The sequence below is a fragment of the Pteronotus mesoamericanus genome, unplaced genomic scaffold (genome assembly GCF_021234165.1).
Source record: "Pteronotus mesoamericanus isolate MK-2021 breed Mesoamerican mustached bat unplaced genomic scaffold, CSHL_Meso_final scaffold_99, whole genome shotgun sequence".
Classification (NCBI taxonomy): domain Eukaryota; kingdom Metazoa; phylum Chordata; class Mammalia; order Chiroptera; family Mormoopidae; genus Pteronotus; species Pteronotus mesoamericanus.
The window spans coordinates 13,572,714-13,587,534 of NW_026555330.1; the positions used below are offsets into that span (position 1 = coordinate 13,572,714).

A 14,821-nucleotide genomic window follows, 5' to 3' on the forward strand; every position below is an offset into this window, starting at 1 on the left:
GAGGCGGGCCCGCCCGGCAGCGCGCAGTTCAGCGCCCTCAGGGCCTTTGCCGCGGGCAGGGTAGGGGATACTCCGCTGAGAGTCTTTCTCAAACCTTTCAGGTATCTACGCTAAAAATTAAAAGCTCCTCGCAAAAAACACAGAAACGCAGTCTTCACTTCGAAGCAATCGTAGAAAGAAAGAGGGCCCGGCGGTGAGAAAACTTAATTTGGTGAGAGACAGGAAAAGGAAAAATAAAACACAAACGAGAATGGCACCAAGAAAAAGCGTGTTACACGGGAACAGAAATCAGATGGTAGGAATGCATCCAAATATACACTTCCTCACAGTAGTTAATATTTATTAAAATTGCCCCTTAACACGTAAGTGAAACGTGGGTAGGGATTAAAAATAAGTACTTCAAGCAGCCAGCTGAGGTCTAGGAGAAAAAGACCTTAGCAAAAAACTTGAAAATATGGTCCTTGAAAGAAGGTATACTCTGTAAACACTATTCATAAGAAAGTTAATATAGTGGTATTAATAGACAACAAAAGTAAAATTTTGGGGAAAAGCATTAATAAAAAATAAGTAATAGAAAAATAATGTCTTAAGACATTAATTTAAATATGTTTATAAACATATATACATTATAACATACTCTTAGTCAAAATTAGTAAGGTATTGATTAAGATTTGCTAGACAGATTTAATAAAACCTATAAAGGTTTGGTAACATTTACCAAAATTGACCATGTGCTGGATCAGAAACAGTTATATTTATATTTTTCCAAATGCATGGATACAGACTATACATTTTTACACAACACAACTAAATTGGAAATAAAAAATAAAAATAGTATAAAATAAAAACAATAGCAAGTTTAGATTTGAAAATTTAAAAAACACATTTGTAAAGAACTCATGAGTAAAAGAGGTCATTCAACAGAAATTACAAAATATTTAGACCTGAACAACAACTTGCATTGACAACCTTTGAAATGCAAAGTAATTTTTTACAAGAAAATCTATTATGTTAAATGTGTATAACAGAAAAGACAAAGGTGACGTGTGACTAAGCAGTGTTCATCTCAAGGAGGTAGAGGGAGAGTAAAGGAAGGGTGTGGGGGCGGGGCACTCCCAAAAGAGCAAAACAAAGAAAGTATAGAGTAGACACCTGAGGACACAGCAGGAAAGCAAAGAGGATAATCTGCAAAGGGAGCCCTGGCTCGTCGGGCGGAGCACAGGGCTCGACTGTCTGGCATAGCTCACGGTGAGCAGAACGTTCCCATTCTGGCTGCCCCCTCATTTCGGTCCTTTTATTATCTTATTGATCTGCTCATGAGTCGCAGCAGCCCACAGTGACTCATGTAAATGCAGAGCGATCCCTGGAAGGACAGCTCACGGGGTCTCCATCAGGCGCGGTTGTCCCCTGCTGCCCCCTTGTCCCCAGCAAGGGTGGCAGGGACTGCCTGACATCGGACGCCAGCCCTGAGCACACATCTGAGTGGCTGGCTGGGCGTGGGCAGCGCCTGGGTGCAAGGACAGTGACGCACAAGGTAGGAGTGACAGGAGCCTCAGGGAGCTCATTGCTCATCAGAAAGAAAAGCAAGCCAGCCCAGGACACTGGGTGCTGAGGGGGCAGTGGGAAGTGGGTGGGAAGCCACCGAGGCTGGTCTTGCCGGGAGGGGGCGGAGGTGAGAGAGTGAAGCCCAGGCTGGCCCTGAACGGTGGCCACCATCGGCGGCCAGGCCGGTGCGGGCGGGGTTGGGGGCGCGGGTCGTGGCAGCGTGAACCCCGCAGGCCACCCACGATCTGGACGGATCAGTCCAGTCCTCCATCGCTGATCCATGCACACTGTGTCCAAATCCTGTTTGGTCAGCTTGCACCATTTAAGTCACGGCCTCAAACCTATACGGCGTCGTCTGTGTTCTTGGTAAAAGGAGGAACTGCAGCAGATGACAACTTGGGAGTTGGTTCTCTGGTCTCTATAGTGATGCACCGCAGCTGACTTGGAAGATGGTTGGGAGTGGGGGTGCACATGTAAGCACCCGAAGAGTCACTCTACAGAGAGAAGGTGTTAAGACCAGGGAGTTGTCATTGATTCATTCAGGCTCTGCAATAAATTGCTGAAGGAATGGTTACGCACTGATTTTAAGGGTGACGTTAGGGAGGTGGGCTTCTCCAAGGGGACAGGTGTCATTTTGTTCCGGTGTGGCTCAGGTTATCTTTTCTCCATTCTAAGTTGTTTTTGTTGTTTTTGTTTTTCCCTCTCATGAGTTCGAAATGAACCTTACACAAGACTGATTGTAATTATTTGTTGTGAATGTTTAAGACATGGGAGCACCCTTTTTCCCAGGAAGCTACTAACTGGGGGGTCTTTGTTGGCCTTACTCACACTGGTGTCATCAGACACCTACCGAATTCAAGTAAAACTGGGACGGAACAGAGCATTCTGATCTTAAAGTCACACAGTATTTTTACCATGCAAGAGATGTCTCACAATCCTGCCAGTTTAATAATAAGGAAATAATGAAATGGCATCATGAAGATTACTAATACATGAATAATTTCAATAACTGGCAATTTGCTATTACATGAGGTGTTCCTTATTTCTGATACACTTGAAATATAGTCTTGTCTTTGGTGTCCTGTTTTAATGGTGAAGAAAACTATCAGGTAGCCCGAGAATATTTCTTCTCGAAGGATGAGTGCAGTGAATAGTGTATACTCAGTATTTTCTTTGACTTCTTTACAAAAGGAAGCAAGTTTCAAAGAAAATTACACAGAAGCATCTCGTAGAAGGCATGTAATTTGAAGCAACTTACTTTCAGATGCACAAATCGCAATCTTTCTCTATTCAGGTATTCAAAAGGTAACCTGCCTGTCCCACTGCTAATTAAACAACTCACCCGGAAACCAGCGAAGATGAAAATCAATATATTATTTTTATTAATATTTCTCTTAGACCTACATTGATGAAATCATCTCTCTTTAGAGATCAGCAGAAATTATGTTTTATTTTATAATGAAATCAAATCAAATACTTGCAAAAATAGAAACTTCTTAAGAGGTATGCAAGGATACAACCGTCCTTTTATGATTCATCCTTCAACTGGTGGAGGTTTTCCAAAATTTCCAGAACTATTTTATTTGTCATGATTTCCTTATAGTTTATTTTTGCTATTGCTTGGTTAATAAGAACAAACAGGTTAATTGTGGGCTAATTATAACTATCAAACATTCATGTCTATTTTTATTGTGTACCGTTTTAGAAAGGAAGGAAGAATGCAATGAGCGTTTCCCCCAAACTGGAATTGGTAGATGACCTTGCATTTGCCGAGTGAGTTAGGGCCCTTTTCATGGAGAGAGCTCAGTCTCCTGATTCGGGGATCCTGCTGCTGCCTCCAGAGTGCGAGGGGGCTTGCGGGGCGGGGCGGGGCGGGGGGGAAGCCCCCGGCCCCTCGCTGGTGTGTCATCTTCCCGTTTTTAAAATCAGGAAGATCTCTCCTGAGTCCCAAAATAATATGAAAATTATGGGGGGAAATGCCAGTCACGTCAGTTTGGATTGATGAAGGAAAAGCACTTTCCAGACACGTGAAAGGTCAGAAATCCCAGGGCGATTACGTGATGGGAAGTGTTGGGAAAGTCCCTCCAGAATATTCGGTCCGAAGTAACTGCTGTCCTGTCCTGCGGGACGGACGGTCTTTCCCGGGCGACAGTGAGGGTGCCCGTTTGTGGAAGCCGTCGCTGGAGCGCAGGAATCCTGAGATTCATTCGGATCTTGCCGGAGGCCCCCTGTGTGGTAGAATTCTGTACCCCGGGGTTGCAGATGGGAGGGAGAACCCTCGGACTCCTTCAGACCTGCGGGGAAGGTCAGATGGCAAGCTCTGCTGTTCAGTGGGAAAGATTAAGTGAAGCCCGTTGCCAAGCGCCTAGAAGGTAGCCAGGGCGCAGCTGCCAGCAGCTAAACAGTTTCGACAGCCGCAAACCCGGCAGGAAGCCCCAGCTGCCCCCGCAGGGCCTGACCGGGCCCTTCTCGTCACTGTTGGTGGCACAGCTTATATTGTAGGGCCTATAAATGGTGGTTATGGATGTCTTACCGATGAAAAACAAAATAATGTTCCAAGTGCTACAGCATTGGTGGGGGAGGGGACACCTCGAAGGGGATATAAATATGAAATACTTTAACGGGTCACACAAGTCGTGCTCCTCGTAACTCAGAGGAGCGTCTCAGGGTTGCAGAACCGCACGGCAGGAAACCAGAGGTGCGCTGCAGCGGGTTCCAAACGCTTCCAAACTTGGAGGTTTGTAAATTTAATTTAACTTCATTTATTCAATATAACAACTAGCTTTTGTTAATAAATTGACTATGATGAGTGTATTAGGCTTAGGAAAGATAAATTCATATAATGTGTTTTTACTTATACATTTCCTATTAAAATAATATACACAGGTATCTGTATATAGGTGTATGCTGAAAATCACTGTCAAAATTAGACAGCAACAGTGTTGAAGAATTCCGGAGTCAGGGAGCCTTGAGAGAAAACCCTTAGTGTGTGCACTGGGCCATAGTGTGCGCATCTGAGAGACGGACGTGTTAACTGTATCTTATGACACGGCAGCTGAAGACTAAATGGGACTACGCAGGGGTGGCCAACCCGTGGCCCACAGGCCGCGGAGGCCCAGGGTGGCTATGAATGTGGCCCGACCCAGAGTTGTCCGTGCACTCAAAACCTTTATTTTTGCTCATCAGTTTTCGTTAGTTTTTTGTGTATTTAATGTGTAGCCCAAGACAACTCTTTTTTGTTCGGTGTGGCCCAGAGACGCCAAAAGGTTGGACATCTCTGATAGGCAGTTAGCATAACGCCAGGCACATAGTATGTGCTCACGGAATACTGGCCTTATTCCTGTTATGGGAGAATACACATTGGGTATACTTTTCAGTATTTGTTTTTCCATTGCCAGTAGATTTTTTCTGCAAGTGTCTTTGTTTCACCTTGACATTTGAGGGATACGTTCCTTCTGAATAGAACTGTAGGTAGACGGTATTTTCTTTCATTGCTTAAAAAATGCCATTGCCTTGTCTTCTGACTTCCATCCATCCTTTTGAGAGGAAAACTGTCAAACTTTCCGTTGCCCACTGACAGGACTGTGTCTTTTTTCTTTGGCTGCTTCCAGTGCTTTATTTGTTTGTTTATGTGTGTTGCTTCGGTTTACAGCAGCTTTACTGTGTGCACGAGTGACTTTATATGGACCTTGTTTGAGGTTTTAAAGCTTCTTGAACTTGTGCCTCGATGTCTTTCATTAATTTGGAAAAATTCCTGGTCTGTTTCTCTTCAAATACTGCTCTTGCCTTGTCCACCCTCTCCTGTCCTTTCGTGATTCCAGTTATACGCCATTAAACGTGTTTCTGTTGTCCCTTTTGTCCCATGTTCTTTTCCATATGTGTCCTCCCACACTTTGGCCTGGATAGATTTTACTGACCCATCTTCAGCTCACGAGTTCCTCTGTGCTCACCTATCCAATCTGTTACTAAATACATTCATTTAGATTTTAATTTTGTTCTTTTTCCTTCTAAAATTTCTTACGTTTTTTAAAATGAATTTCAGTTTCCTGGGAAAGTTTACATTCTTCTTACGTATTTTTTGAACACAGTTATCATGGTTATGCCAAAATCTATATTCGATACCTACACTTATGAGATTCTAAGTGCATCTCTTTCTATTACCTTAGTTCTTGGAAGATTTTAGCGTTTAACGGTAGCAGGCCCCGGCTTTTTGATCAAAAGCCAGAGGGGGCTACGCACCTTCATTCAAAGTGGGCTGAGCCCACCCAGATGGGTTGCCTGTCTCCCGTGGTTCCCCCGCTGGAGAGGGCAGCCCTGTCCCCAGCTCTATGCCTCAGTGTCCCCCACGGGAGGCGTGGCCCCAGGAGGGAATTTCGAAGGTTGGCAAGAAGTCAGTCAGCGTAACTCCTCACCTACCTGACCCAATATAACTTCTAAAAAAAATGTACTGCTTATTTCTGTTAAAAACCACAAATGCATTTCAAATATTTTTTTTTTAAGTTTGAGAGTGTAAAAGTGAGTATAAAAATGTTAACCACAGCAATTGCTATCTCCACAGGTGTTCAAAGCAATGAATATACCACAGATCAGGGACCCCTCTCTGCCTCCCCCAGAGGAGATGCCTGAAGCCTATTCAGCAAAGATCGCTCTGCTCGGGGCTGGGCCTGCGAGTATCAGCTGTGCTTCCTTTCTGGCTCGATTAGGCTACTCTGACATCACTATATTTGAAAAACAAGAATATGTCGGTGGTCTAAGGTAATGCCTGCATTTGTCTCATGTTTATAGTGTCAGAAATCATGGGGTAAAACAACTATGAGCACTGTTGGTTCATAATCGTATAGGAACTTCAGGCTCACAGATGGTATTTGAAATGTTCTTTTTCCAAATGCTCAAATTTTGATTTTGTTATTCAGTTTGAATTTGCAGTTGGCTTTAAGCAATATTTATTTTAAAATTTCTCTGCCTCATTCTGTGAATTTAAGAGAAATCTCAGCAAAATATTTTATGGATAGAGGAACCAATGATATGAAAACTTATTTTATCCCTGTGAATCTTTCCTTTAATGAAGATGTGTCTGGAAATTATGGAACGTGGAGATGGGGAAACCCTAGCTCCATAGAATATTGGGCAGTTCATTTTGTGGGGTAATAGACGTTTTGTCCTGCTCACATTTTCAGTTTTATATTTGATTATGTCAGAGTCTACTAAAAATGTTTCATTTTAATGTACATCCATGCAGTTTATCTCATAAATACCATAAATATAAGAAAACAGTGTTTGATATTAGCCAGTATGATTATTATATACCAAGATTCAGTCACGTGGTCTTTATTTCCATGAAGAGCACTACACTGAAGTGGAAAAATGTCCATTTTGTATCAGTGACTCTCAGCCATTCAAACCGAGCCTAGAAATTGGATGGTGTTTACTTTATTTAAAATACATGAAGCTCTACGGTGAACATAGATCGTGTTTATGACCATAAAGAAATAAAATTTATTATGAGTAGGGAGTGAATATTGCTTAAAATATTTGGTGTAAAAATGAGAAAGTATTTGGGCAGTAAGTTAATAATACCACTGAATTTATTGTTATTTTCCTAAATGTCTCAACTTGCATCAGAAAGAAATGAATTATAAAATACAACCATTCTGCTTATCTGTTGCTATACTTAGCATTAAATTTTGATGGCTACTGAACTGTTATTTAAAAAACACATTTTTCATATTAAATATCACAAATAATAAATGTAATCAAGTTATGGCTAAAATTTGTGCTTATGTTTTATGACACCAAAAAATGAGTGTCAATTAATGTATACATTTCAGTACTGGTCAAAAAACAATATGCTAAAACAAAGACAAACTTACATTAATATAAAACTATTTGACTGAATCATCAAGCAAAAATATTACATAATAGGAAGACCCATAAAAGTAGGTATGAAGCACAGCCCGATTGCCAAGAAATAATTATTTTTCTACCTTGACATTTCAGCACCATGAGTTTTACAGGATTACATGTATTTTATAAATTTCTTTACCCTGGAAAGTAAAATACCTAACATATTACTGTGCTGGAATGAGTTGAACTATCTTTTATAATGGCATTTTACTGCAGCTTTATTAATTTGGAGAAACATAATGTATTAGCAATATATGTATAAACATTGTACATTTTTTTCAATTACACACATCAGCAAATATATGAGCTAATTTAAAAAATATGAACTTAATTGTTGTATACCCTAGTAGACTAGGAAAAATCTTTTTGTCCCTTAATTGCATTTGCACAAGAAGCCTGAAATGGAACAAGCCCTGTTTATGAATTCTCTGTTGACAGTTTCGCTAGATGATTATGGCTGTTAGCATCTCTCTCTTTTAACTCAAATGCAGGATAGGCATTTCTAAATCATATAAATTGGCACTAAACTTATATTTTTATATATTTGCTGAGCATTTTCTAATGGGACAGATTCCCCTGGATTAATGACTAAACATGTTACTTTTTAAAAAATTCTTTATTGATTTGTTTCCTTTCCCATGCCCTCAACTCTCCCCGGTCCCTAGGGACAGGCTGAAGCGCTTTATCGGTCTCCTTTGGACCGTCCTGCGGCATAGACAGGCACTGTGTGCCGCCGTCACAGAATGAGAGACGCTGGCCCTGGAATTCAGCCAGAGGTGCGGCCACGCCGCTCTTCTGTTAATTTATTTTCTCTCTCACAGATGTCCCTCCTTCTCTTGTACCTTCACAGTGGCTAAAAACGATTAAATTAGCTTTGTATTTGAAATCAATTGCTTAAAGAGGTGATGTCAAGTTGTATCTTTCTTTTTCCTTTTCATCCAAATAGATTCTTTTATCCCTGGTAAATTGGGGTCCCGACTACTTCGTACAAAATCACTAGAGTTGGTGGAGGAGACCAAGGACTTAATCCCTATTGTATTGAACACAACCAATTGATTATTGTTGATGTTGCAATGAATTTATAAAATAAGCAGTAGTTCTGCTTTTTTCCAACTGTGGCTCCTTTGTTCAGGACATGAATTTAAAATGGGTAAAGGGCTTGCTATTATAACGGCATGGATAAGGAAAGATGGTGTTAACAGGTTTTAAGAGATACACACATACATACATACATACACACACACACACATACATACACACTTAAATCTCTCTCCATGTCCATCAAGACAGGGCATCTGTTGGTGTTCACATTGCAATCTGTGACATTTGCACACAACTCAGCCCTTGAAGGTGCTGGGAGGAAGGAACCTCCTCTACCCTCTTAGGTCCAGTGGCCGGGCCTGTGCAATAAACCGAAAAGAGACAGATTAACTGAGTTTATCAACACGTGTGTCAGGCATGCACATGGGGGACCTCAGTGACCCGGACGGGTCTGAACTTGAGGTGTACGTAGCATGTTCACAAAGAGCAGTGATCTGTGGGGAAGTGACAAAACAGGGGAAGGGAGTTCGGGCCGGCCTGCAGCGGGCAGGGCAGGCGGCAGGCAGGCAGCGTGGGAGGGCCTCTCCCGGGAGGGCGGGGCTCCTCAGGTCTGCAGGTGAGAGCCCCTTGGAGCCCCTCTGCGCAGAGGCGTCTGGAAGCGTCTGCTGGGGATCGAGAGCTCTGCGCTTCCCGCACGGATGGGAGACACGCCTCTGCTGTTTACGTCCCGCTGTCGGGCAGAGAGCTTTCCAGGTTGTGCCTGCTGTTTCTCAGTTGCTTTGAGCTCAGAGTAATCCTTAGGGCAAAGTGAGATTTTGGGGAGGAACATTCTGTTAGGTCACACAGACCAGGGCTCCCTGTGCCTGAGCAGTGTGACCTCTTCTGAGGGCTGGGCTGGAGCTGACAGGTCAGCTTGCGAGATTCTTATCACAGACCTAGGCCCGGATTCCTTCTTACGTGCGATCGCGCACGCGCACCCTAGCCAGGCAGAGAGCGCGCGCTCCGTTCGGGCCCCGAGTTTACACTGCGCACTACTGTGTGCTTTCTGCCGCCCAGCGCGTGGGGTCTTGCTGATCGTTTGATGCACAGAAATGAACTGAATGATCCAGTTCTCAAGCCACCACCCAGTGGCAGGGTGCCGGTGCGCCCCGGAGGACGCAGCAGCTTCACCGCCAGCGATTCCGTGCTGTTTCACGGTCTCACCTCCCAGGGGCCCGGATAAAGGCCTCCCACTACAGGTGCTGCATTCCGTTGCCAGGCTCTGTTTTCGGAACTTTCTCCAGCCGGAGGAGAGCTCATTAAAAGTGGGAATTTGGTAAAATTCGCCATCAAATCACAGTAGCTAACCCTGCGCATGGCACTTTGTAAATGCTTGTTAAATGAAAAAATAAATAAGTAAAAAACATAGTCTTTTTATGACTGTAAGACATTGAAAAGTTAATTTTGCTTACCTTGAATTGTTTAAACTATTATGGCATTGAAATATATTTTAGGAATCATTTTATTTTGTTTGTTTGATTTTGTTTTAAGTGCAGGTGGTGAGCCTGCACTAATATGACTTATTTATGACTGTATCCTTTTGGGGCACTTACTGCTTTCGTAGAAGACGACGGGTTTTCTATAAAAATGTTCTATGGGTCACCGGGAGCGAAGTTCGTGAGGCCCGAAAGAGCGCAGCAGCACCCAGCCACAGGTGTGAAGTTGCACGAGCTCTAGCGGCAGTTTTCAGCCTTTCCACCTCATGGCGCCTAAGCTCATTGCTAAGATTCCGTGGTGCACCAAACAATATGTTTTTTTCGAGCCTCATAAAAAATAGGTGTAATTTTGATTCATTCACACCAGACGGCTACTGTGTTGGCTGTTGTCATTTTTTTAAATTTTACAGTCTGAGGGAAAAGAGGTCAGTGCCCCTCCCTGAAGAGTCAGTTATTGCATGTTTTAAAATTTCTCATGACACACGGGTTGAAAAATCACTGAGCTACAGGTATATTTAAAGACTATATATAAAGCCATGTATATGTATATATGAATGTGAAACATTTAGCTATACTTTCAACTAATTTTTAGTATTTAAGATGGCTTTTGTAGGAATTTCTTACAAAGTTACTAGTAGATAAATCAACCGAATATTTTAATAAACTTATAGCTTTAGAAATGTTTTTGGCCAATTCTCTATTATTTGTTTTCCATTGTTTACATTTATTTATAGTCACATCAGTTTCTACTATTTCTCCTATAGCCCATATAATATTTTATTGTGCATATAAAAATGTGGATGTCCTCACTGGTCTCAGATATGTGATATGTAAAGACCCTTAGAAGAGACACATAGTCCTTTAATGTTGATCAGAAAGATATGTTGCATTTTTAAGACTGGTAATTTTTCAACAAATGCTTTCTCTTTTTTTTTTAGTTCTTCTGAAATCCCTCAGTTCCGGCTGCCATTTGATGTTGTGAATTTTGAGGTTGAGCTTATGAAGGACCTCGGTGTGAAGGTAAATGAACATCTTAGTACATGTGTATCATTCAGAGAGAGGAGTAAGCTCCACACTAAAGATGAACAGCAAAATGTCCCACGCTTTAGGCAAGAACAATTAAAAGCTACACCAGGCAGAAGCAGAAAGATGCTTCCCCTTGCTCAGGGCGTTTGTCTGTATCCTGTCTGAATGCCACCAGCCCGGGAAAGGGCAATCAATAGTTCTCATCTGGCATGCCTGCATGTGATTAATTGTCTGTAAGAAACAAATTCCTCAATTGCTTTAGGGGTTCAGTGCAGCTGATAGAAGGATTTGGTTCCTTCAATCACGTTTGTTTTTTTTTGTTTTGTTTTCCCATGCAAGTTGTGTGCGCTCTGCAGCATGCGTATTTCCCAATGTGGAACGTAATTTCTTGCAGGGGTTTATTTTGTTTATTACATGAATCACGTCAGTAGTGTTAATGTGATAATCCTTCCTCAGCCTAAGCAATGGATCAGTGGGGCAGAATACCACAGCTTTGTATTTTTCAAATAATGCGGTGTTCTCGTATAGATGGTCAGAGTTGACACGTCGTACTTTTAGTGTACAGCTTTAGATCTTTCTATTCTTTTCTATTATTTAAGGGTATTATACTCTGGCTCTTCCTTTGAATATATTGCTATTTTTTGTTTCAAAAGTGTTGATTTTTTATAATAGATCTAACAACAGATAAAGGACTCTGATTTACATAATACATTCTGCAAGCACATGCAAAGATATTTTGAAAAGTGATTAACAAACTACTTACGGCTCTTGCATTTAGAAATAAAAATAATCACTAAAAAGGGAAGCACTGAAAACAATATTTTGTGCTTTTACACTTCCAATTACATTTTATTTGGCAGCAGTTCGGTAATGAAACATTTACACATAATCACTAAACAAAGTCTTACAGCAAGAGCACAGCTTTATGAAAACTCAGTGTCCAAAACAGGTTATTTAGTAATGATTTTTTTTTTTGCATTATAAAAATATATTTTGAAAAGTTCTCTATATACCCTCCATTTTGAATGCAAGTTCATAACCTAAATCTCATTAAATAAGGACATTATTATTTATTGAGACTTCAAACTAAGATGTTAGGTGTTGAAGGTTGAAGATTAATCAGAAATTAATGTAAGGCATTTCTAAATGTATCTTAATTGCATTCAGTGCTTGCAGTACCAGGACATACACGTTGCTCTTATTAGGTTAACTCTTCAAAAGACACGGTCAATGTGCTGAGTGTCAGAAAACATACACCTTTGCGAGCATCTTGCTACTTTTCTGATTTTGTAGTCAGATCACCTGGACAAAGTCACTGTCGCTAGTTTTGGTCACTTCGTTCACAGGAAAATGTGCGGCACCCAAGTTGGGGCATAACGAACTGACCTGCCCTCGTGTGCAGGGAGTGTCTCTGGAAAGACGAAAGGGTCTGAGAGCGCACAGTGCCCTTGGGAAGGTATGGCAAGGCTTGGTCAGCTTTTCGTCTGTTTGCATTTTAAACCCACTGAATTTATTATATTACCAAGAAAAAATCAGAACATAAATTAAAGAGGAGGTTAATACTACCTTGCCCACGTCCAGTTGTTTTAAGATACAAAGCAGATGAAGTGTTGAAACTGGCTTTGTGAACAGTCAATTGCACGAGCGGTTCCGAGGAGAAGGGGCAATGAAGTTCTCTGCCGCCTTTGAGAACTTGCATCCATTGATGAGATGCTACAGCTTCATGACCTGTCCACTTTAACCGGAAGAGGATACGTTTTAAAAAGTGGTCTATACTTGTCTCCTCCGTTTCCTCATTGCCAGATTCTTCATGCCTGGCCTTGTGTTTGTACCTCTCAGTTAACATTACGTATTTTAAAGTCAACAATAACTTTCTGGCTATGAAGTGAATTGTACTTTAGGTCCATTGTGGTTCACTCCTGTGTAGAATATGATGCATTCTCATTGTGTGTGCATGTACTTGTGTGTGTTTCGGTGTAGGTCTAGCATTATCTTGGTTTTTATTTGCATTTTTGTTTTGTTTTTGTTTTTTTCTTTTTCTAATGGGTTTGTTTCAGTTATTCAACAACTAATTATGGAGAACTCGTTTTTGCGAAGTAGTGTGCTAAGGGCTAGTCTAGAACCATCCTTCTTTTGAACTCTAGTCCTGTATTCTTGATAGTTTAATGAACACATCTGTCACCCAAATAACATACACTCATCATATCCAGAACTGAGTTTAATTCATCATCTTCACTACCAATGATGTTCTTTAGCTAAATTTCCTATTGAATAATTTCAATTTATTTCATATGTAATGTCTTGATAGATTGGTTCTTGTTAACACTAAGATGGATTTTTCAAGTCAACTCTGTGTCACAAGAAAATAATGAGAATGTTATCTGCTCTTTGTATATTATATGTCATTTCCCTTCCACGACTTCATTGGCTGGAATTTCTAGTATGTGTTAAAGGAGTGATAACCTATGATATCTTTCTGTTCTCTGAGATAGCAGTTTTTAATCATATCGAATGAATATTTTTTAGACTTAGAATATTAAAATTTTATTTAGTGTTTTTTTTTATTTTAATGGAGAAGGCGTGTTAAGTTTTTTAATTAGTAAAAAACCTATCTTCAGCTAGTGTATTGAGTTATGTTAACCTTTGTACACTAGAATATATCCACCTAGTGCCATGTTTTATTATGGCTGTGCATATAGAACGGGATTTGTTTTGTTAGCATTCTTACACATTTCCTTTGGCACTCACTTACTGAGGACATGAATATTAAAACTGGAACTGTAGCAGGGAACAGTAAAATAGTGTTGCTCTCCTTGTAGATTTTCAGATTTACTGAAACCCTGCTTTTGTTTGTCTTGCTTTACTTTTGTTATCTTCATGAATTTGGGTAATAGAATAATGCGAGCCCTAGCCTCATAAAAATAAACTTCCCAGCATTTATTTACCTTATTGTTGGTAAGAATAGAATCTTGAGACTCACATTAAATTTAAGGATTTTATCCTTCTGACCTGAAAGCCTTTTTATGAGACAGAACTTTGACCTTTTCTTTTTTCATATGGTTATTAGCCTTCTCACCTATTTTATTCTCATATCTACTTGGCTAATATATATTTTCCTAGAAAAAATTACGTTTCATTCAGAATTTTAAGTGAATTAGCATAGATCTGAACATGTTATTCCAATATACAATGAAAGTATCTCATCTGTACCTGTAATTATATTTGCTTCTGTATTCCTAAGCTTGCACATTGCATTCTTAACTTTTCTTCTTGATAGGACTAGATAGTGGTTTGTAAAGTTAGTGTATTCTCAAAAAAAACAGCTCTCAGGGTTTTATGTTTCCTTGTTCACTAATTGCTAAGTTTATCTTTATTAATACTTTGTCTGCTATCCTTACAATGTATTTGTTATTCTTTTTTAACCTCTCAAGTTATATATTTACTTAATTTGTATTTTTCTAGGTTGAATAATGAAACCCTTTAAAATTATTAATTTCTCTCTGAACAGAACCTTGTCAGCATCCATATATTTTTATTACTATTATTATTATTTCTCTTCAGTAACCCTAGTTTTGTTTTTCCCTTTTACTCAGAGTTGTTGAGGATGATATTTTTATATAAAGTCTTTTGATAGAATTCAGATTTGTATGTGTTTACATATCAGCCAGCTATACGGTTTTTTATTTGTCAGGTATACTCAATTGCTTTCACATCAAGGGATCATTTCTAATAAAACTATTTTTTCTTTAAAAGAAATAGTCTTGTAGCCATTACATTTTTCTAAAATCTCTCAATTTTATTGTAAAGATTTCAATGCAGACTGCTGCAGA

General features: G+C 40.2%; 1 protein-coding gene across 1 annotated transcript in view; it reads left to right on the plus strand.

Moving 5' to 3' along the window:
- Positions 1-14,821, plus strand: part of DPYD (dihydropyrimidine dehydrogenase) — a 527,599-nt gene that overhangs the window by 147,721 nt on the left and 365,057 nt on the right. Inside the window, exons 6-7 of the mRNA XM_054564805.1 lie at positions 6,104-6,300; positions 10,904-10,985. Coding sequence (XP_054420780.1) covers positions 6,104-6,300; positions 10,904-10,985 — 279 coding nt within the window. The remainder of the gene's footprint in view (positions 1-6,103; positions 6,301-10,903; positions 10,986-14,821) is intronic.